This window comes from Panicum virgatum, chromosome 1K, assembly GCF_016808335.1.
Source record: "Panicum virgatum strain AP13 chromosome 1K, P.virgatum_v5, whole genome shotgun sequence".
NCBI lineage: Eukaryota > Viridiplantae > Streptophyta > Magnoliopsida > Poales > Poaceae > Panicum > Panicum virgatum.
Genome location: NC_053136.1, coordinates 31,288,360 through 31,311,270, shown reverse-complemented (window position 1 = coordinate 31,311,270; position 22,911 = coordinate 31,288,360). Strand labels below are relative to the sequence as shown.

General features: G+C 44.8%; 3 protein-coding genes and 1 pseudogene across 5 annotated transcripts; 2 read left to right on the top strand and 2 right to left on the bottom strand.

Moving 5' to 3' along the window:
- The first annotated feature begins 640 nt into the window (after positions 1 to 640).
- LOC120702694 (chromatin assembly factor 1 subunit A-like) lies at positions 641 to 7,545 on the top strand. The gene is made up of 12 exons (XM_039986599.1): positions 641 to 975; positions 1,109 to 1,268; positions 1,386 to 1,481; positions 2,438 to 2,514; positions 3,225 to 3,304; positions 4,041 to 4,101; positions 5,025 to 5,092; positions 5,189 to 5,270; positions 5,385 to 5,471; positions 5,677 to 5,754; positions 6,977 to 7,096; positions 7,208 to 7,545. The coding sequence occupies exons 1-12, from the start codon at positions 808 to 810 to the stop codon at positions 7,382 to 7,384; spliced, it is 1,254 nt and encodes a 417-aa protein (XP_039842533.1). The 5' UTR covers positions 641 to 807; the 3' UTR covers positions 7,385 to 7,545.
- LOC120702702 (stearoyl-[acyl-carrier-protein] 9-desaturase 5, chloroplastic-like) lies at positions 7,464 to 9,785 on the bottom strand. The gene is made up of 3 exons (XM_039986607.1): positions 9,305 to 9,785; positions 8,297 to 8,795; positions 7,464 to 8,198 (listed from the first exon to the last, which is right to left on the bottom strand). Exons 1-3 carry the CDS (start codon positions 9,445 to 9,447, stop codon positions 7,629 to 7,631), a joined length of 1,212 nt encoding a protein of 403 aa, XP_039842541.1. The 5' UTR covers positions 9,448 to 9,785; the 3' UTR covers positions 7,464 to 7,628.
- Positions 9,786 to 10,150: 365 nt separating this feature from the next.
- On the bottom strand, positions 10,151 to 13,337 carry LOC120702707 (F-box/kelch-repeat protein At1g67480-like). Of its 3 annotated transcripts, none has more exons than XM_039986631.1 (5): positions 13,117 to 13,336; positions 12,706 to 12,792; positions 12,390 to 12,455; positions 11,424 to 12,304; positions 10,151 to 11,187 (listed from the first exon to the last, which is right to left on the bottom strand). In XM_039986631.1, exons 4-5 carry the CDS (start codon positions 11,951 to 11,953, stop codon positions 10,560 to 10,562), a joined length of 1,158 nt encoding a protein of 385 aa, XP_039842565.1. In that variant the 5' UTR covers positions 11,954 to 12,304; positions 12,390 to 12,455; positions 12,706 to 12,792; positions 13,117 to 13,336; the 3' UTR covers positions 10,151 to 10,559. The 3 variants fall into 3 exon arrangements, with proteins under 3 accessions (XP_039842565.1, XP_039842573.1, XP_039842555.1); XM_039986639.1 differs by having other exon boundaries at positions 12,706 to 12,773; XM_039986621.1 differs by lacking the exon at positions 12,706 to 12,792 and having other exon boundaries at positions 13,117 to 13,337.
- A 6,854-nt stretch (positions 13,338 to 20,191) lies between these two features.
- Positions 20,192 to 21,124, top strand: LOC120654543 (annotated as a pseudogene).
- Positions 21,125 to 22,911: the final 1,787 nt, after the last annotated feature.

Genomic DNA, 22,911 nt, shown 5'->3' with positions numbered 1-22,911 from the left:
TTTTCCACCTAAAATTTAGTGCATGGATCCAAATAAGCATAGACTAAAGTTTAGTTACCTAATGTTTAGTCACCTAAAGTTACTCCGGACTGAACTTTAGTTCTAGGTGATCTAAACAGTGTAAGACCACCTGACGGGATTATGTCATTTTTACTAAGTTATCGGAACAAATCTTACTTACTGAAGCTATATGTAAATTAATGTGTCAAGTCTTGCTATGTAATGGAACTTGCCATCCTTTCTCCATCAGACCAAACGGCAACTGCATCACCAAATGTCCAAATTTGTGCCTCACAGCCTCACTACAATTGTCCGATGACAATTGTTCTCCCATATGTAAAATGTATATTGGCGTGCCTGGATTGGCATGACATTACGACCTACTTTAAGTCTTTAACCGTCTTTAACCCTTCCACTGATTGCGATTTCCACTATATATATACCACTGCATGTTTGATTCGCTGCTAAAGTTAGAAGCCGACGTTAAAAAAACAGCTACTTCGCCATTGTACTGGCGCGTTACCTATTGCTGGCGCGGCGTAGCGCGCCCACTATGCTAGTATACCCAACCCAAACCAAAACCCGGCGCACCACGTTTGGAAATTGGAATCTGCGGAAATAAATCTGAGCCCACACTGCCTGCCTCGTCATCGTCTCGTCTCCCCGTCTTCTCGCCCGACTCGTCATCAAGCTCCTAAAAACCTCGCGAGAAGCGGCGAGAGCACACTTTTAGTTTGTTCGCTGTTTCCGCCCCAAATCTGCTGGGGGGCTCGAGCCGAATTCGAGTCGATCGAAGCGGCGGCGGCAATGGCGGGGCTGTCGCTGCGGTGCGGCGACTGTGGCGCGCAGCTGCGGAGCGTGGAGGAGGCGCAGGCGCACGCCGAGGTCACCAACCACGCCAACTTCGTCGAGTCCACCGAGGCCGTCCTCAACCTCGTCTGCTCCGACTGCGGCAAGCCATGCCGCTCCCAGACCGTAAGATCCAGCCCGCCCCTCCCGCAATTCCTCTCTCTCCCCCCGACTCCCCCGTCGGATTTGGTGGCCCCTCGAGGTTCTCGATCCGATTTCGGTCGCGTGATTTGCTGATTCCGCGGGCGCGTGCTTGCAGGAGGTGGACCTGCACACCAAGCGCACGGGCCACAAGGATTTCGCGGACAAGACCGCCGAGGCGGCCAAGCCCATCGATCTCGAGGCGCCGCTCAAGCCGGCCTCCTCCTCGGAGGCCATGGATGTCGACGCCCCGGCCTCGGCAAGCGAGGAGCCTCAAGGTTGGCTTGTTTAACAGTGTACCACTATTTGTGAGATGAGCGAACTAGCGAAGAGGGTTTAGCCTATTTTGGTCTCACCTTCCGCTTGTTGATTGCGGTGGTGTTTGATTGTGGCAGAGATGGTGGTGCCGGAGGTGAACAAGGAGATGCTCGCCGACCTCGAGGCCATGGGGTTTGCCTCTGCGCGTGCCACTAGGGCACTTCATTTCTCCGGTATGTTTTGTGATATTGTTGGCCACTTTGGTTGGGATCTTATTATGACTATATTGACTGCTTGGGTTGGAATCAGTAATTCTTAGCACTCGAATCCATGGATTTTGTCCAGAAAAAAAATCCATCCTATGTAAGAGGCTTAGATACGAGTACTTTCTGTGAATAATCATTCAATATGACCTGTTGTGTTTACTTGATTGTGTACCACTACTTAGATTTTTTGTCATTTTTACAAACCAATCTAAATCTATGTAAAGTTAACAGGTGGCTTTACTTTTCTTTAGGAACTTAGGCTGTCAAGCAAATGAACTCCCATGTAATCAATATAGTACTTTTTTAGAGAAGATTCAGGATGAAACAGCAACTGTCTATTTGAACATGGAGATGACACTCTACCTCCCATCACAATTAGGATATGATTCTGCTCACACCAGCAACACATATTAAAATAAAATATGTCCATTCGGGAGATCCAACAGATTTCTTTGTTTATCCAACAGATTTTTTCTTCCAACTTATATACAAAGAGAGTAGAAAAACATGATCTGTGGAATGTATTTTTTCCATAGCACTAAGATATTTTAGACATCCGACTGGTAGGTCAAGACTTTACATGTCTGACTTAAGGTTTCATCATGAGATGAACAAATTGGGAGTATTTTCCTGGCAAGTGAATTGTATACAACACTGAGTTCCAATTGTTTCCGCTCTTGACTGTTTTGCCAAACCCTGATATGTTTATTATGCTTATAAGAACTCATGTGAGCCATATTCTTAACTTGGTAAATAGATGATAGTTGTATAAAATTACTTTAGTATCTGAAATTCTGAATATACCAACATAGCTTACTGTTTGGTGCTTTTACTAATACCATCTCATCTAATTGTAAAACAACAATACAATGATGTTCATGTTAATTGTTCATCCTGTGCTGAGCCATGTGCTTTTACTACAGGTAATAGCACCATCGAAGGTGCCATCAACTGGCTTTCTGAGCACCAGGAAGATGCAGATATTGATGAAATGCCTCTGGTATGATGATATTTTTTTTCAACTTATCTTTGTAGTTTGTTCCTTTCGTTACTTTGATGGTGCTATTTGGTCCCTATTTGAAAAGTTCGATGTTCTTGATACATTGCTAGTTGTCTTGCTATTATGTTTCCATTAGGATGTGCTTTATAGATGTTGTTTCGCTAACCTGTTTCATTATAGTTCCTATGTTATATTCTTGAAATCTCTGCAAGCAGCTAGTTTGATCCAAGTTGGTTTGTCTGGGTTGATGCTTAATTGCGTTGCCAAAATTTGTCCATTTATGCTTGCTTTGACATGCACAATTAGGAAGGACATTGGCCTTCAAATGTTTCATCAAACTTGCACACTACTCCCTCCGTCCCAAAATACTAGTCATTCTAGGAATTCTAAGACAAATTAACAAGAAGGTAAAATGACCATGTTTGCCCCTATATATTATCCATATTTGGCACTAATTGATTCTTGCATGCACATGCACTTTCTAAATAGAGTAGGGTGACTTGTTTTTTGGGACAAATTTTGAATCCCAGGATGACTATTATTTTGGGACGGAGGGAGTAGGTTTCATTTGTTCCATCAAGCTTTCATCAGTTATTCTTGGTGGGGCATTGAGATATTCTATTCCTATGTTATACTATCACTTCAGGAGGAAAATTTCTTTTTTAACAGCCCATACTTCTACAGGTTACTTATCCTCTTTCTTCTCTTAGGTACCAGCTAATTCAAAAACGGAGGCTAACAAACCCAACCTGACTCCTGAGGAAATGAAGATTAAAGCGCAGGAGCTAAGGTGCTTTTATGAACCATTCTTTTGTATCGTGGGTTGAGTTAAGTATGCTTCAAATTTGTTAGAACTTTTCCATTTTTGAGTGCTGTTTTTTTTTTGCTAGTTCTACTTCAGTATCAGTTCACTTGCATTTAAAATTTTCTGTGCCTCGCATGGTTCAGCTAATATTCCATCTCTCCCGATACATAGCTGTGGAACAGTAAGAAACAATTTCACTTTAATTTCTTTTGAAAACAGAACCGGTATATTTGTGTTGATGAGAAAATTAGTTTTATTAGTGTATAACTATGACTTCTGCTGCAAATTTTTGGTGATTTTGTTGCATTATGGCCCTGCTGCCAGGGGTCTTGTGCCTTTTTCCAGTGCTTAAAGGATGCTGACACATGTTACACATGGAATCCTGAAAGTATTAGCCACATACATTGTACTGGGAAAAACATATTTTTTTCCTTAAAATCAGATTGAGCATTTCTTTATAACGCTGCTGTTAGAAGATAATCTTTTTAATGTTTGCTTCTAATTGTGGACAGCTATTATTCTTGAACGTTAAGGTTTACTCCCCTCTGTTTTAAACATATGACGACTAGGACAGGCTGATTAGTTCAATTTTTTGAACTAATAGGTTGTCCTAAACATCATATATCTAAGAATGGAGGGAGTACTTGGCATATATGAAATGTTCAAATATTGTTATTCTTTGGAAGACATCTTATGTTGAAAATTTTCCCTCCATTTGTAGGGAACGTGCTCGTAAGAAGAAAGAGGAAGAAGAGAGAAGAATGGAAAGAGAAAGGGAAAAGGCATGGTCACAACTCTCTTTTATACCCTACTAGCTGGGTGCTTCTTACATTGATGTCTGTTCATGTATTTAAACATGTGGAAATAAATCGGTCAGGAAGCCATGATCTTTGTGAACACCATGTACATATTTGTATACACAAATCAGTCCACCGAAAGTCTGCAAAACCAAAGTGTAGAACCAAACCAGCACCTACTCCAAGTTTTTAAGTAGTAGAGATTATTGACATGTAACAGTAACACAGCTATATATTCATTTAGAATGGCATTAAAAATGTATGGGAAAATACCATGAAAAAAGTTAACAGTGCGGCTTTATCCCTTAATGTGCTTATTTTACCCTTTGAACCTTGCTTAGTATGCCTGGTGACTACTGGATATCAAACTCATCAGTATGACACTATGACTTTTCAGACTCTTTGGTAGTTCACTGTTTTGGTACAGTGATCAGCTGTGGGATTCACAGTTACTTGCTACTATTGCCTACGCTACTCTTGTGGTGATTTATGATCAGTTCAGTTTAGTAAAACAAGCCAGAGTGTTCCTTTGATCTGTATTATCTATGAATCAATCCACTGATCCAGTATCAGGGGATGTATTCAATTCTACCATTAAGCTTAAGACATGCTGTTCACTGCTAGGCAGACGGAACATAGAGGTCCACTAGGAGGTGGTCAAATTTTGCTGTTTGGTTCCTAGGGTAGTTTGCTAAATCAGAAACTGGCATCTGATGATATGATGTGCATTTCTTGGGTGTCAGAACAAATAGAGCACAGCATCATTTTAATCTATACCGTATAACATGTTTCTCCATCAGGGCTTTTTTTAAGATCACTTTTATTGAATTATTCAAACATGGATTCTGGACAACACAAACTGAACAGAAAGTCAATTTACTTTGGCTCACATTTTTTACATTTTTCAGGAAAGAATACGAATTGGTAAAGAACTTCTTGAAGCCAAAAGAATTGAGGAACAGAATGAAAGAAAACGGTTGGTTTCTTTCCTTCTCTGTATTTGTGCTTGCACAAGCTTCTGTTTGATTTTATTGTACTCACTCCTGACTAATTTCTTTCCCTCCATTGGCAGCATGATAGAGTTGCGAAGACTTGAGAAGGAAGAGGAGAAAAGGGCTAGAGAAAAAATCCGCCAGAAATTGGAAGAAGATAAGGTTTCTAATTTCTGCACCTCATCTTTAAGAATCTCTCTTGCTTTGTCATTTAAGTTTCTAATTGATGTAGGAAATACTAATAATTTGGCCTTAAAAATGTTTTTCCTTTCGCAGGCTGAAAGGAGAAGGAAACTAGGATTGCCGCCAGAAGACCCAGCAGCTTCGAAACCAAGTGCACCACCTCCTGTTGAAGAAAAGAAGGTATTTTTTCCCCCGAATTTGAATTTCCTTTACCATCATAACTATTGTTTAAGCAGCATTTGGTACCATTTTTGAGCTCATGGTGCCTAACTGTTGTTAAGAGTACTGAACTTCCTAGGGGAACATAACTTTGCTACAAGATTAATCTTAATTGACTTGTTATTTTAATTTAACTCACTGCTCACTGTGATATGTGAATATGCAGAGTGCATTGCCTATCAGGCCAGCCACAAAGGCAGAACGGATGAGGGATTGTCTACGAAATCTTAAGCAACAGAACAAGGTAAAATGCATAGGTTTCCCCCCTTGAGCCCTCCTTTTATTTCATTTATATGCATCTGCCTGGGAAATCTATCCATTTGCTGTCATCTTTTGATTGGTTAGTGGAGCAGCTTGGCATATTTACTTGTTCATTAGGTATGGATAAATATGATTGTAGATGAATAAAAAGAGACATACTAATTTTTTAACATTGAAGTGATTAGTCAGTGACAAGGTTCAGGTCTTGGAGGTCTGTGTGCTTTTAACCTTGTATATATAAGTGGGCAAGCAGATGATAGACCTATGCTTGATGGCCGAATTAGTCTTCCAGACTTTGCACGTAGGAGAAATGTAACAGAATTATAAGATGTCTGCAGATTACCTATTAAGTTGCTCATTTAGACAGGGAGGATGGACACAGTTTTTCGAACACAAGAGAACTTCTGTAGTAAAAGGTGAAGAGATTAGGTTTCATCAGACTTCTGGCTATTTCCCGTGCCAGTTGTTGGCTCAAGACATGATAATAGTAGTTAAACAGCATGAAACAGGGATGTTTATCTGTAAAAGGATTAGAGTTAGTTTAATGCTATTTTTTTATCTAGTTTGAATGATAACTTATGAAATGATGAATACAAAATCTGGGTGGCTGGGGATAGTCAGCAACCTCATGCTTTCTTTGGTATATCACTCGAGTGTAGGAGGTGCGCCTATCATGACCCTTGCACCTACCACTCAACCTTCTTCACCTCTGACCGCCCTCTCTATTGCCACCCATTGCTTGCCTCCTGGGTCTCCCCTTTTGGCGCACCACTTGACACCATTGCCAGTCATGCTTCTTCTTTTTTTTTTTTTGAAAAGTGCAGTCATGCTTCTACTGCCACAGCCCATTGCCAATGATGGGAATACCCTCTGCCTTGCTGCACCCCTCCACTCACTGCCCGCTCTAGACATCTTGGTAGTCCTGTCGTCTTGTCATCATGGTGCTGACTGCCCTTCAAACTCATGGCAAGCAATCGCGCTGCTATGTAATCACATTGGCACCACTCCTGCACACTCTCACTGCATGGTTGGGTGATCTGGTGAATCCTCACACAGTCACACTGAACTGGGGTAGCCTAACCCTAATCTCAGCCAGCTAGTTGCTAGTATCAATTGTTGGAAAAGATGTTAGCACCAGAAATTTCTTCACAACATCAACCATTGATGTTTCAATTTGTATAAACTGTGTGATCATTTTGTGACAGGATGACGATGCCAAAGTGAAGAGGGCATTTCAAACACTCCTTACTTATATTGGAAATGTTGCTAAAAGTCCTGATGAGGAGAAATTCAGAAAGATTAGGCTCACGAATGCTACATTTCAGGTAAAACTATTGAATCTTGAAACTGGCAAAGTGCTTGTTATCCTGTTGAATCGGAAAGGTTAAACATGGGATTGCAATTTATGTTTGTTTATGTAATAATTCACCCTACAGGAGAGGGTTGGGAATCTGCATGGGGGCATAGAGTTCCTCGAGCTCTGCGGATTTGAGAAGCTTGAAGGCAACGAGTTCTTGTTTCTACCAAGGGACAAGGTTGACAAGGCCATCCTGAACACGGCTGGAGCCGAGCTGAATTCTGCAATCACCAATCCTTTCTTCGGAGTCCTTTGAGCTGCCGAGAACCTCAATGCCTCTTGGCTTCACCTCTTTGCTTTTACATGCAAATTGTGTTTAACATGCGCATGGCCTGGATGGTAGTGGATTTGCAAGTCATACATATTACACGAATGATTGCATCCAAAACAAGTGTGCTGTTTTCTTTCTTACACCAATCAAACAATCACCAGATCGGATCAATAAGCTGCCGCCAACTATCTGACGAACCTGGCAAATGATTGATCGATCTGAGACAGAGTCAGAGCTGAACTCGGCGGTCGTAGATCCAGCTGAATGGCGCGAACTCGGCGGCGGCGTGCTTGGCCCTGGCAGCCTGCGCCCTCTCCTCGAGCCTCCTGAAGCGGGGCCCCAGCGAGCACACGAACTCCTGCGCGCGGCGGCCCTCCCCGGACAGCCCCGTGAGGTCGGCGACGCCCCAGCGGCGCACGAGGAACTCGAGGATGTCGGCGTAGTCCCTGGCCGTGTAGACCCCGAGGCGCTGCGCGACGGCGCTGAAGCGCGCGAAGAGGCCGTCGTCCCGGCCGTCGTACATGAGGTGCGCCGGCATGGCCACCTTCTTGCGCATCATGTCGGCGAAGGCCCGCGCCGTGTAGTCCGGGTCCACCTCGAACAGCTTGGCCACGATCCGCTCGTACGCCGACTCGTGCCGCTTCTCGTCGGCGGCGATGGTGCCGCAGATCCGCGCCAGCCGGGCGTCGCCGTACCGCCGGGCGTGGCGCGCCGTGTTGCCGTGCGAGATGAAGGTGGCGCGCTCCTGGAAGGACGTGTAGATGAACCCCATGTACGGGTTCATCTCCGTCTTGGGGTCCTGCATGCATCAGATTGCATTGGATCAAATCAAGATCAGCTCGGATTATTGGAACAGGAAAGAAAAAGAAAAAAACAAGAAGAATGGCAATGGCTTGCCATTCCGCAGCCGATGAGGTACTGGATGGTCTTCTCGATCTGGCGCATGTCGACCCTGCCGGAGAGGAAGAGGTACTTGTTCATGAGGTCGCCGTGGCGGTTCTCCTCGGCGGTCCAGGCCCGGGTCCAGACGGCCCAGCTGGTGGGGCTGGCGCCGGTCTCGTCGCGGACGCCGCCGTCGAGGGTGTTGAGCATGGTCTGGTAGGTCGGGAGCGCCTCCTCGGTGACCATGTCGCCGACGAGGCAGACCAGGTAGTCGTCGGGGACCTCGCGGGCGCGCGCGCGGAGCTCGCGGACCTCGTCGCCAAACGACTCGGAGCACGCGTCCGGCAGGTAGTCCTGCGGCTGCCACGAGCTCTCCACGGGCTTGAGCAGCGGCAGGATGGCGCCCGCCGCCCACGAGTCGAGCGACTCGAAGATCTCCCGCTTCTGCGGCGGCAGCGAGTGCGCCACCGGCCGGTGCGCCGCCTCGCGGGGAGGAGCGAAGGGAGCGCGCACCCTAAAGAGGCAAACAGACAGGCCAATGCAATTTTAATTTTAAGAAAAAAGTTTGAATTACACTGCAAACTATCACGAAGTTCAATTTTCAACTATAAAACTGGATAATATAAGTCATCCAACTGTCAAAACCGGACAAATTTGGTCCGTGGAGTGGCTCCCAAGGTGGTTTTAGAAAACGTTTGATACCCATTTCTTACCTTTTTGATTTAAAATGAATTACTTATGGTTTTTTAGTTTAAAATTGAATATTTTTAATTCTCACAAAATTAAAAATCATCTTTAAATGGCTTTTGTTATTCAGTTTTGTAGTTGAAAGTTAAAAATTGGATTTTTATGATAGTTCAAGTATGTAAACTGGACTCCTCCCTAATTTAATTAGTTCCTGCTACTTGCTTATAGATTATAAAAATAGAAAATGTTACCAAAGACGTGCAAAGGCAGACGAATTTGATCCGAATTTTGCAGGAAAACAAAACATAATCCAACAACTCAAGTAGAGCCGCTCACTGCTGGGCCGCCGAAGCCATGGCCACCACCGGGGACAAGGCTCTCCTCCTCCTGCTCCCCCGGCAAGGAGGCGCCGCTGTCGTCGGGGCGCCGAATAACGCGCCGCTGGAAGGGAGGACCGCCGCCGCCGCTATGAGAGACATGGCCGCCACCTTCAGTCTCCGGCCGGGATTCTAGTAGCTCCGAGCGAGTACCCTAGTGTGTGCTTGGTACACATGCACCTTCATCACTAGTAAAGCGTGGCGCGTGTTTGCAGGTGCTTGCGAAGCTCAAACTGGTCACCTCGCTCCTTGTTGGAAACTCGGAACGCATGCCCAAGCTGCCAATAGCACGAAGAATGCATGACCGGGAGGGCACGGTTCCTCTCCGGGGAAAGGCCAGAATGCATGCACACGAGGATTTGTGTATTAATCTGCTTCTAGTACGTTACATCCACACGCATCGTTTCTGCTTTTTTTTTTTTTTGAGAAATGCATCTTTTCTACTTGATCGCGACCATCTATATTAAGCAGATACATATTGTAAGGAATTAATTAATGAATTATTAAAGGAACTATCACAAAGATTCCACTCTGTATACAACGATAGGGCCGCCCTTTTCCTTCTCTACTGCTTGTTCAGTCATCTATGCGCTAAAGAAGCCTCTAAGAATAAGCACCGGCACGGTTATCCTTGTTTGCTGCAGAATCTTAATCCTGCATTCCATGAATGAACTTTGAGCTTCTCCTGAACCCCCTCTGAAAGAATCTTAATCCTGCGCTCCATCTTTAGCACGGGGTATGCTTTCAGCTGCTCAGTTGTTCGCATATATGCAGAGTTAATAAGCTAAAAGCAACATATGAATCATGCCCAAGAACTTGGCACAACAAATAACATAGACTGATAACCATTTTGCTTGCCACAATGCAACCATGAACTATTACAACTGAGCAGCAGCTACGAACACAGCTGCCTGCTGTTATAACGTGGGTGAACAGCAAAATGACAATTATCAATGGAAGGCCCTATGGCCAGAACTAGAGTTCAATACAAGTGAGGTAAGAACACATCATGGTGCTATGGCAATTCAATGAACCGACACATAACTGTCAAATTATTGTTTGGGATGCAACGAGCCAATAAAAGTTGTAAGCAAACAAGATTGCACATGAGGCCAACCAAAGCCGGGCCTCACCAAGAATACTGAAGAGGAACCAAGCAGGATTCCATCCTCAAGGACGGTAAACTGCCACCACCTTCGCACTCTAGGGCATCATCATGCTTTGATGGTCACAGTGCATAGGCAAGATCCTGAGGGCTTCAGCTTTGACGTGCACCACTCAGACCCTGGCGGCGCAGCGGGATCATACATCAGCGTCTGATACCCAGGCTCTTCCTCCAGCGGGAAGAGCAGCAGCTTGTCGTCATGGACACCCAATGAAAAACGAGTGCTTGAGCTACCTGTAAGCGGCACCGGGATCTTCTGCCAGGAGTTATCGGCTGGGTTAAAGATTGCCAAAGACCTCTGGTTCTTCCATTCGATGCAGAAGAGCTTCTCACCAAGAATGGCATGAGCCGTGACCATCACACAGCCGTTCTTAAACTCACCCCAGGCATGGTTGATAGGATTGTACACGTCAACGAAACGGGAGTTGCCAATTGTGAAGCTTGAACGGCCACCCATGACATAAAGCTTCCCTTCGAAGCTGCACCCGAAGCAACCCCATCTTGGCCTGCGCAGGCTCTCAATCAGTGTCCATCTATTCTGTTCTGGGTCATAAACTTCGACACTAGACAAATTGTCACCATTTGGACCAAATCCACCGGCAACATATATCACCCCATTGACCTCTGCGCAGGCGAAGTCACATCGAGCCACATTCATCTTAGCAAGCAAAGTCCACCTGAGGAATTAGAGCTCTAAATGAGTAAGCTTAATAACTTGTAATGCTATGACCTTAATTATTAATATGCATTTGAACAATATCAGTGCTGATCGGTTTCTTTTGAGTGCATAGATTCTTTCAATTGCTGGTTTAACCTTTGAACTTTGTGATAATAGTAAGATCATTCGATTCAATAGAATCTATCATATTATAATAAATTTTATTGATACATAGGAGGATCCAACCAACCATACCTGTTGAGGCAAGAATCATACTGGTACACCTCATCTGAAACATATTCCTTTCCATGGTCAGCAGCATAGCCAGCAATAACAAAGAGCTTCCCACCAATAACAACCACACCAAACCCAGCTTTGGTTAGTCCAGGCATACGCGGAAGAGGGCTTTGTGTTTGCCCTGAACACTCCAAAATCTGCCAGTGGGACCCCTTTGTGCCTGCTTCTGGAGTTAAGACATACACCCATTCCTCAAGTTTCCCAACCTCCTTCCTTACAGCTATTAACTCCTTGCTCTCAAGAAATGACATCCACCGCTTGGAAACTGCACCCATAACAGGAAAATGACTACGAGGAACAAGGGCAAGACATATCTTTGCCAAATCTTCAGGCAACCCTGGTATTAAATCAGAGTACGAATCGTGTTCCTCTTCGGGCATTAGCCCTGAGTAAAGTTTGGGCCTTGTAGGAGGCTTGAGCAGCATCCTAGCATGGAGGCACGTCGGACGTTGAGCAAACTGTTCTTGTGACCCAACAAATGCAAGCATTATGACTTTATGAGATGCACTAGGAAGCACCTCAATGTTCGCCTCCTCTTGCAAACCAATAGGAATAAGAACCCTTGGCCTACTTAAAAGATCTTGTCTACTATAAATGACAATGGCTGAAAGGGAAGGATTCGTGGAATCCGTCGCCTATGGGAATGGTCAGAGACAAGGGCTTGAATGATGCCGAAATGATGTTCTTCAACTTTGATGTCTCTGTTTTTGTTACCCTTGCTGTCTCAAATGCCATCCAATATTGAGAGACTGTGGAACGGTTTTTCCTGATAGAATCAACAGTACTCTCCTTACTGACAAGGTAGAAACAGTTTCCTCCCTCACACATGGCCCCAATACCTAAAGAAACATATGAACACAAGCTGTTAGCAGGAGGCAAAACTTTAGTTGCCAGGCACCTTCATAGAGAGCAGGAGACACATACCTATGTCCATATAAATCTGTATCACAATTAGCCAGCAGTAGCATCCATTTTTTTAAGTCTAATCAGCTGCAATCATTAAAGAAACTTAGACCAAGGAAAAAAAACAGATCGACTTAGGCTGATGAACTTGATTTCATAGGAGCACAAACATTCCAAGTAATTGCAGGTTACTGTCTAGGATGAGGCTTCCAAACAACAGAGTAAACCATTCATGGCAACAGTTGTACTATTGATGCAATTATAAAGCTTGACAAGAGAAAAGGGGTATCTGACTACTCCATAACTTCAGTGGTATTACAAAGAGAAAGGAACATACTATATCTTTTCGCAGGGGATAGCAGTAAATCCTGATTCCACCCACCAGCAGAAAAGATGACTTCTCTCCTACGCAGGAAAAACTATGCTGAAGGCAAAAACGCATTGGCTGGGTTAAAATTGTGGCAATAGAAGAGGCAAACACATATCAGAAACAGCTATAACCAGAAGTAATAACATCCACCAGACAAGCTAAGCATTCAGAAACAGGGAGGGCAGGCGTAAGGTGGTTTCAGCTGAATCCCCAAGATTCTGGGAAATTAAACTAGCATCAGTACTCCACCACGCAGCAAGCGAATCCGTGACGCACAGGAATGGGGATTTGGATTCGACTGCCCTGCAGCGAAGAAAAGACTCCCGAGGGCACAAACGAGCAATCATCCGCGCAGACAAGCCAGAGCTTTTTCCTTACCGGCGCGAGGAGGAACCAACCCAAGCCCCGCCCGGACGGACCAGCGGCGTCCCGGGGACGAGCACGGCCACGGGAGGGGAGAGGCGCGGCGGCGGCGGCGGAATGGAGGGATCTGGATCGAGGGGAGGGCGATGGAGGAGCGCCGACAGGAACTTTGGGGGCTCGATGGGCACGGTTGGTGAGGGAACGGAACGGAGCGGTGGATGAACACGGTTGGGTTGGCACGGGTCGAGCTGGATTGTGAATTTATAGGGGAGCTGCCGCTAGTGGAGAAAACGGCACCGAGGGAAGGACCACTGCATTCCGTTTTCCCGATTCGTTCCCGTTTTCTCGGTGTGTGTTTATCTGAAATCAGGACTCAGGAGTCAACGATTCCACTTCTTTTCCCATCCTTTCTTCACGCATTTTCCCGACTTGGTTGGATCTTATCTGCATTCCTAGTCTCATCTCTTCGCTTAAACTTTAACTCGCAAAAAAGAAAAGGCGCAAGTTGTGTGCGTGGAGGAATAAGCGCTTGCTATTATCCGAGTCACCAGCTTCATCTCGCTGGTAGAGCAGCGGCGATAAGTGGTGCTTGGGATTCATTTAATGGATGGATATGGCTGATAGCATTTCGACTCGGCCTTGGTGTTACATTTACCCACTTGGTCGATTTGTGTGTTTTACACTGTTTTTTTTAAAGTTATTTTACACGGTTTCTAGTGACTCCTCTCATTAACTAAAAATGTCCCCCCGAAACAGGATCTTATGGATCATTCCAATTTACTACAATGGTCTTTTTGTAAAAAAAATGAAGATCATGGATTTTTTTCTGACTATATGAAGAAGAAGAATGCAAGTAGAAATATAATACATGAAGCTGGTTTGTGTTCAAATAAAGCTGAATTCACAGTGTTACTATTACAACATATTTTGTAAACATATTACGAAAATTAAGAATAAGTATTAACTATTGCAAAAAAAATGGAGTTTTATAAGAACTATATGTTTCAGTTAAAGGGGGAGAGAAATATTCATACGCCTACGTTCATAAAGAACCAAAGCGCGTGCAATTGTTTTGTAAGCAACGTGTGCTAAATCATCCTCAACGGCCGCTTAACATGCACAGCTGATTGTCCTTCAAAATATACGCCTCAGAAAGCACCGTGCTGTTTCATCAAAGCTAGATCAATCCCTTGTATTAGTAATCGCTCTGTTCTGCTGCAATCAGCAGTAATGTTTTTCTCTTACACCAAGTCAACGTCAACTACCAACCAGCCAGTAGTACTTTTCTCAGACAACAAATCAGCACCATTCACCAACCACAATCAGCCGAACAGAATAAATATATATAATTTACTCGCAGAAATATCGCACGTACACAGTTTGTACTAGCACGAACAGTGATCCTAGTCCTTGCTCTAAGTCTAAGCTAAGCTGATGCTGCTGAAGGATTTGTCACGTGCTACTAGCTGCTGCCTGCTGGTTGCATTGACAAAAAACACACAGAAAAAAAGTAGCTGCTGGTTGCGTGTGACAACGGCCGGTGTGAGCTCAGCTCCAGCATCCGGTGAAGAGATACGCCTATCCAATCATCAAGTTGCAGTGCCTGGTTGGGTTGGGTTGTTGCGATCGAGGAGCTAGCAGCCGGCGATAGATCAAGCGCAGCAGCCGGGCGCGATACCTGAGGGAGGCCACACACGAGGAGAGCCGGCCGGCCACTAGGAGAGAGACATCCTCTTCGCCGGCCGTTGCGATCAGAATTATTGTTCTGGGCTTTTAATTTGTGGCTTGCAACGACTACAGCGAGGCTGCAGGTCAGAAATTTCTCTTGAGATTCAGTACCCGGTTACTTTAGTGTTCGTCTGTTTCTGTCCGCAGCGGATTCTATAATCTATATATATTCTCGGTGAGCGTCTCGATCATATCATATCATAAATCCCACAAAAACATAAAAAGGAAAGAAAAAAAATAGAGAAGAGTGAGGTGAGATCCCTGCTAGGAATTTCATTCATTGAATTTGCCATTGGTGTTTACATGGAGTGCCTACCACTTTAATTCTTCAAATGTCTATATACATGTCCTTATTATATTACTTGAACTGACGGATGCAGCCTAGAAAATATTGTGTGTGGCTGGCTGTGGCTGGCGGCTGGTGTTGATTTGCTCCGAGAGAAAAGTACTGCTGGCTGGCTGGTGGCTAATGACTGTTGCTAGTTGCCAGCATAATATAGTAGTATATACTTAGCATCGCAAAAGAAGTTGGCTGCTGCCAAAATTTGACTTGAGAGCACTAACTGCTGGCAGCATTATTTTTATTCCATGAAAGTTGGAAACCCAAAGCCAGGAGTAGCTGCGAGGAAGGAGGAGCCAGGGGGAGGCTTTATGTGCGGTGGAGTAGTACTAGCCTCGTGTTGGGTTTGGGTGGCAGGGTGGGTGATGAATTTTTGAGAGCGACCACACACACACACATACTACAATGGAGCACGGAGGATAGATTTGATGACTTCGCACGGTCACCACTTGGGGGCAGTGATATATATCACATATGAGCATATATATATGTACATGGGGGATAGGATAAGAACTGCTCCAAAGAAGATAAGCTAAATAAAAAAGACTGTCAATATATGCGGCGTGCAAGGAGTTTCTTGGAAAACTCCACATGAACTCGATCCGGAAGTGTGGGAATCGTTGAGTCAAATAAACTGCATCTATGAGCGGAGAGGGTTAATTAAACTTGGCACGAAGCATTGACAAAAGAGTAAATAAATTGACAAAAAAAAGGACGCATTGGGTTGAAATAATTGATTTTCTTTTATCAATGAGTTCATGGCAAAACGCACGTTTAAAAAAGTTAGATGAAAATGGGTATACATGTGCCACATGTATATTCCCAGATCACATATTACTGTAGTCTGTAGGAATAGTAGTATCTATGTATTGCAAAAGTTCTTTTGGTATTTTTACTTTGCCACTCCATCTTAACCGGTCCAGATGGAGCGCCACTGCGGTGGCCACTCTATGATGATGTTGCGGGGAAACGACTATTTCCTCACATTTTGTTGTTCAAAATAATAATCTGCGCCTGCTGAAGTGTGTTCCCCCTGTGCACTATGTTTAGCCAAGGTTTTTACCGTGTCTCACGTCTACACGATACCGATCATAAAACAAATTAACAAAGTCTAACTCAGAGCACCTGATCCTTTTTCGAGTTTAGGCATGCTTCACTAAAGTGATGATTTTGTTTTTCCTAGCAACTTGGCGCAAGACTTGTTTGGCTTCGTGTTCTATCGTCGCGACTTTCGGCTGGCTGTGGCTGGTGGCTGATGCTGATTTGTTGTGAGAAAAAAATACTGCTGGCTGGCTGGTGCAGGCTGGCTAGTGCTGGTTTGATATGAGAGAAAAATACTATTGACTGGTTGCAGCAGAACAGAGTGATGATGTATTTTAGTCCGTATTGAGTTTTCCTTTTTCAAGGTGCTACAGGAACATGCCTACGATGATTAAGGACGTCCTAGCTGACCAGCTATACAATTCTGTCTTTTCTGTCAAAGCCATGTACAATGACTTGATGGTAGCTGAATATGTGCATGTTGTTTCTCCCATCTGGAAGCTGAAGGTGCCACTTAAGATTAAAGTCTTTCTCGGGTACCCCAAAAGAGGGATCATCCTCACTAAGGACAATTTGTTAAAACGAAATTGGAAGGGAGATGGATGTTGCTGCTTTGCAGCTCTGCTGAAACCATTCAGCATCTATTCTTTGACTGTCATGTGGCTAAATCTGTGTGGTATGCACTATTTTTCACTTTTGGCATTCAACCCCCAGTTAATTTTGCACACTTGTTGGGATCTTGGCTTGCAGGTTTCACTCCAAACCTTAGAAAACCAATGTTAGTTCGTGGTGTTGCTTGCTGCTGGGCCATTTGGCTTACTAGAAATGATGCTGTATTTAGCAAGACCTTGCCTAACTTGTATTTGCAGGTGCTCTTCAGGCGACATTCTAGGCTTGACTTTGGTCGCTGCTATCTAAAGAGGAAGCGAAAGATTGTCTAAGGAAGAACTGTCAGCGCTTGGAGGGAGTGATGCTGGAATTCACTGCAAATGGTGCCTGGAATTTCAGAGCAAGGTTGCAGGATAGGAACTGAAGCCGGTACCGGCTTCAATTCACTTGTGTTTTGTTAAGCTGTAAGCTAAGGCCGGGACTCTCCTTTATCTTAAAAAAAAAAGGCCAGCTATACATCGCCAGCACGCTGAGAGGCAGGAATGGTAGAAAAAATTATTTCACGCACTTTTCTGGTCATTATTCTCCTTTTCAAAACCCAACACCATCCACTACTCTCGCGTGAATATCCTCCTTTCTTTGATCCACGTGAAATAGCAATGCTATTTATTCCTCGCGTGGACAAATGCTCTCTCCATTCTAAAATAAGTGTAGTTTTAAAAAAATTCAGATACATTACCCATTTGTTGGTGTTTAGCGGCCAACCCCACCGAGAGATATCCCCGAGCTGGTTAGTTTCAGGTGAGAGATATCATCGAGATTTGAAATGCGATGGTGCAAAGAACACGAAACTTTGAACAAGTTCGGATCACCGAGAGCGTAATATCATACATCTTGTGTGTTGATTTGTATTTTCTTAAATATTAACGTGTTTAGAGGGGATTCCTGCCCACCTTATATAGTATGGGGGATAGGGTTACATGAAAATCCTAGTCAGATACGAGCTTTGGAGTCCTACTCGAGTACGGTCGAGTAGTTTTCTTCTGTTCCAACTAGTCCTAACTCTGATCGATTAGTTACAAGAGGATAATATATGGTCCAAGTACCACCCCTTATTCTATAACATTCTACGCCTATGAGTAGTCCCGCTGCCCCGGGTTTGGCAAAGCCCCGAGCTCTTTGTAGCCGAGTACTGCAGGTGTCGAGTACTTCTGAAGGTGTCTTCGAATGCTTTCGAACTCCATACTGAAGGTGTTTTCTGATTAATTCTTTCGGCTGCATCAAGGCTATGAGGTGCTCAAGCCCCGAATCATCTTTTATATGGTGTGGGATAACAGTCGCACTCCATATGAAGTAGCTCTCGAGTCTTAGGTTGAATCGCAGAATCATGCTGAGGGTCAAATCAGTCTCCAATCTTCGGTTCTTGCCTTTCAAAAGATTTTGAAAAACAAGCCATTTCTGATACATATCCCGCAGCGCCAAGCCTTTTATCCAAATCCCAAGTTTTGGAAAAAGGATCCAAATAATCGTGGCATGGGGTGTGAAACAATTATTAGGATTCATTTTGATGGCATAAATAGGTAAATTAATTTGATAAAAAATTTGAAAATCATTTTTCTTCGGATTACTTCCTTGAAAAAATTGTTAAACAAATAACATCTCAAAATAATTCTAAAATATCATAAAAAAATAAACCTTATTTGCCGAGTAACTCTTGGGCTTCCAAGAAATTACGATAGTATACCACTCAGCTGGTTAATTAATTGCAGTAACCTAGGATTTTTACCCCTTCGCTTCACTATTCTCACTGCCGCCGCCACCAAAGTAGTTTCCATTCCGTATCTGCTCGAGCGCACGCATACCACCTTGCGCGACATTCATCCGCACTCAAATCCAAAGCCCTCGAGCGCGCATTCTTCGAGCCTCCGAGTGTATGCGCGAGAAGCGACTCGTGATATTTAGGATGGTGCCCAAAAAAGCAGCCAGCGAGGGGAAGGGCAAAGAGACCAAAGCCACCGAACCAACTATGGGCGATGGATGGAGAAAAAGTGCTCGGAATCCGCCATTGCCACACTTGTTGATGAGTGCCTTCTTCAGTCCCGATCCATTGTCCAGTGGAAACCCGCTGATAGTCATGAGAGACTTTTCGAAGGGACCAAAGAAATCGTTTTGTTTACTTCTTTTGTTGAACGTGGACTCTCAGTCCTGACTTCTGATTTTCTTTGGGGTCTTCTTTTTCATTGGGGAATCCAGCTTCATCATGTCACCCCAAATTCCATCCTTCACATCTCGATTTTTGTCCATCTCTGTGAAGCTTTTCTGGGCATCAAGCCCCATTTCGACTTGTTTTGACATCTTTTCCACCTGAAACCCCAGCCCAACGACAGTAATATTTCTGAAGTTGGAGGAGCCAGGTTGCAGTTGAGGCAGGGGATGGATAAGAAATATATACTGTACAAGCTGCCCAGCAAGGTGATCAACTGGAAAGCCAGTTGGTTTTATATATGTTGGGAATCATGAGCAATCTCTGCCCAACCGAGTTCCTGGGCCTCCTAAGATTTGCCTCGAGTGGACAGGCTACAAGAAATGATGAGACTGGTCAACAGGATTGAACTCTTGAGAAATAGCAAAATAACCGGAGGTTCATTGGTGTTCTCCTGGATAGGTCGACGATACCAGCCCCTCCAAAAGCGTTACAACTTTGGATTCAAGTACCAAGGGTTCAAGGATCCTGCTCGTTTCTCAGCTGAGAAGATCCATAAATATGATGCCCTTCAACGAGTTCGTCGGGTACTCAAGGGCATAGATGGTTTTGCTTTCTTACCGCCCAAGTTGTTTCACTACAAGAATTCACCCGCAGAGGTAGGGGTGAGTCCTCGATCTGTATTATTCGAGCACTTCTTTTCATTATTATTGATACTAATTGTGTGCTGATGTTGTTTACTCGTGTGTCACAGATTCATATTAATGGCTCTGTTTGGATACTCTAACTTGGTTAGAAGTTAGAGTTAGTTTCTAGCTCTAGACTAACTCTGAACTAACTCTAACCAAAATAGTATTTGGATGTAAGGATTAGAGTTGGCTTAAAGACACTTTTCCAATCATTTGCTCCTTTAAATGCTCTTTCTAGTTGGATCTCTTGTGGCCATCTCTTGTGTGGCCTCCTGCCACTCACAAATCGACCCTGGATCAAAGCCTCGCGGACTTCGCCGCCGCACCCGCTGCCATGGCGGCGCCGACACCCACGGAGCTGGAGCACAAGGAGACGGAGGCCTTCTTCGACGACGACTTCGCCCTCGCCGCTGCGCTATACACGCAGGCCATTGTCGCGGGTCCCCCACCGCGGGGCTTACGCTGATCGCGCCCAGGCCCATGCCAAGATGGGAGATTTCGCCACGGCCACCGTGGCCGCCGCCCGCGCCGCCGAGCTCGACCCCGCCATGCCCGGGGCGCACCTCCGCCCTTGCCCCCGGCGACGCGCGGTTCGCCAAGCTGATGAGCGAGATCGACGCCAAGGCGCCCAAGCCGATGGAGACCGAGGCGAGCGCCGCCATCGCCGCTGTCACCGTGGAGAAGCCTAGGTATAGGCATGACTACTACAACAGCGCGGCGGAGGTGGTGGTGACCGTGTTCACCAAGGGCGTGGCCCCCCGAGCACGTTGCGGTGGATTTCGGCGAGCAGCTGTTGAGCGTCTCCGTCGAGGTACCCGGTGAGGCGCCGTACCACCTGCAACCCTGGCTGTTCGGCAAGATCGTCCCCGGCAAGTGCCGGTTCGCCGTCCTCTCCACCAAGATCGAGGTCCGCGTCGCCATGGCCGAGCTGGGGACGACGTGGCCGTCGCTGGAGTTCACCTGCAAGCCCAGGCTCGCCGCCACGGCGCCACCGCGCGGAGCAGCCCCGCCGCCGCTGGCGGCGCCCAACGGCCGAGCTACCCGTCGTCCAAGGGCCGCAAGGACTGGGACAGGATCGAGGTGGAGGTGAAGAGGGCGGAGAAGGAGGAGAAGACCGGCGCGGCGAGGATGGGTGGCGAGGCCAAGCCCGCTGCGGATCTTGGCCAGACGGCGTGGCGCGGCGAGTTGCGGGCGGCGCGGCCAAGGACAAGCGGGGCGGCGAGGTCTTGGCGGCGCAGCAAGGAGAGGGTGGCCGGCGGCATGGGGAGGGCCGGCGTGGGGAGGGGCGGCGCGGCGACTCTGGCTGAGGCGCCCCTAACTCGCGCGCCCCCCTCGCGCCGATGGGAGAGAACGGGTGTGGCCGGCACAGCGGGATCCAGGGAGAAAAAAATAAGGTGGGCCCCACAACTTTAACCAAAATAAGCACCCCTTGAGGGGGATAGTTTTTTGGGTGGGTTAGATGCATCTAACCCACTCTAACACATCCTGTTTGGATATTTTTGGGTTAGATGAGTCCAATCTAACCCAAACTAACTCTAACTCATGGATCCAAATAGGGCCAATGTCTCACGGAGCAGACCGTCAATGGCAGAGATCATGCGTTCAGACATCTGCTGCCAAGTGTATCAAAAAACAAGCCATTTATGACACGTATCCCACAGCCCCCGAGCTTTCTATCCAAATCCCAAGTTTTGGAAAAAAGATCCAAATAATTGTTGCATGGGGTGTGAAATAATTATTAGGATTTATTTTGATGGCATAAATAGGTAAATTTGATCAGAAATTTGAAAACCATTTTTTCGGGATTACTTACCTGAAAAAATGGTTAAACAAATAACTTCCCAAAATAATCTTAAAATACCGATCAAAAAGTAATATCTACTAAATATTTAATTGGCTCTATTCGTTTATTTCTATATAATACTTTCTTGGTACTTGGTACTCCCTCCGTCCCAAGATACAAGACACACACATAATTCAACATTCAAACTTTAAAAACTTTGACCTACAATTAATCTTGTATAATAAAACTTTGTCTTATAACAATCATACCATTGTATTTATATTTAAAAGTAGTTTCACATAACTATAATTTTGTTACTACAAACTTTATATTATAGGAGATATTGAGAGTTAAATATTATTATTGAAGACCGTGCTAAATTTGACTATGTCTTATATCCTAGGATGGAGGGAGTATTGTTTTAATTAGATGAATCTCATTATAAGCTAAAACAACACTCTTTGTTCAATAAATTTTGAATGCTAAAACTATAGTTATTTTGGGACAGAGGAAGTACTTCCTCATTAGCATGCTAAATTTATATTCTGGTCATGATTTTAGAAAGCTTGATCAGTTGCATGCAATCAATAAATAAGAGCGTGGATGTCATTTCACGCACCACTAATTTGTCTAAATTTTTTTGAATTGCACTTTTTTATAGGACAGTGAGAGTAAATCTCGAATTTAGCTAACCAAATCATATCGCAGGTTGTTTGGAACACCGTCGAAGCTCATTACATATGGCACTCCTACATCAATAATGTTGTTGCTGTAAGATATACACTTCGGAAGGGAGAAGCACAACAACAGCATGGGTGAACGAGCCAAGCGGATACTAGCACCCAAAGACACCCTCGGAGTTCTCGAATGTGATCATTAATTATCATTCAATGTATTATCACCTACTATTACATGAAGGTATTTATAGAAGGCAGAACCTAGATAATTTGATTCTAAATGACGACTCAGAATATACATAATCATATATATCAACCACACATAATCTAGAAGTGCATGAATGAGATTTTCACTTAATAATGAAGAATTGGGTTTTCTCTCTTCTTCCCTCTCCTCCAGCTCGTTAAAAGCTGTCCGTCACATTCAGCAATTCAATTCCTACGCCCTGATGGGAGGAGGGAGGCAGGGATAAAACAGATGGAACTTGTGGGAAAACCCCTCAATCACTTCCAATTTTGTCTTTTATACGGAAAATGAAAGCAGGAGCAGAATAATCGAGAACGTGAGCAAAAACAACATATACAGGTTACAGAAAATGGCGGGAAGCAGAAAATTACCAAAATGCATTATTGTTTAATCATTGTTCACTTGACATGAATATAACACTGCACACTCTTTTAGACAAACTATTTTTTGAAAAAAATATGATTAATGTATCATATTTTTTATGTTTATAAAC

Excerpts from the sequence above, each read along its gene's own strand:
- LOC120702702 (XM_039986607.1), bottom strand. The coding sequence starts at position 9,447 with ATGTCTCTCATAGCGGCGGCGGCGGTCCTCCCTTCCAGCGGCGCGTTA. Across the intron at positions 8,796-9,304 it reads ATGGCTTCGGCGGCCCAGCA|GGTGCGCGCTCCCTTCGCTC; the intron begins GTGAGCGGCTCT and ends TTGCCTCTTTAG. Across the intron at positions 8,199-8,296 it reads ACCTCATCGGCTGCGGAATG|GACCCCAAGACGGAGATGAA; the intron begins GCAAGCCATTGC and ends TGATGCATGCAG.
- LOC120702707 (XM_039986621.1), bottom strand. The coding sequence starts at position 11,953 with ATGCTTGCATTTGTTGGGTCACAAGAACAGTTTGCTCAACGTCCGACG. Across the intron at positions 11,188-11,423 it reads TATGATTCTTGCCTCAACAG|GTGGACTTTGCTTGCTAAGA; the intron begins GTATGGTTGGTT and ends CTAATTCCTCAG.
- LOC120702694 (XM_039986599.1), top strand. The coding sequence starts at position 808 with ATGGCGGGGCTGTCGCTGCGGTGCGGCGACTGTGGCGCGCAGCTGCGG. Across the intron at positions 3,305-4,040 it reads ATTAAAGCGCAGGAGCTAAG|GGAACGTGCTCGTAAGAAGA; the intron begins GTGCTTTTATGA and ends CTCCATTTGTAG. Across the intron at positions 5,093-5,188 it reads GAACAGAATGAAAGAAAACG|CATGATAGAGTTGCGAAGAC; the intron begins GTTGGTTTCTTT and ends CTCCATTGGCAG.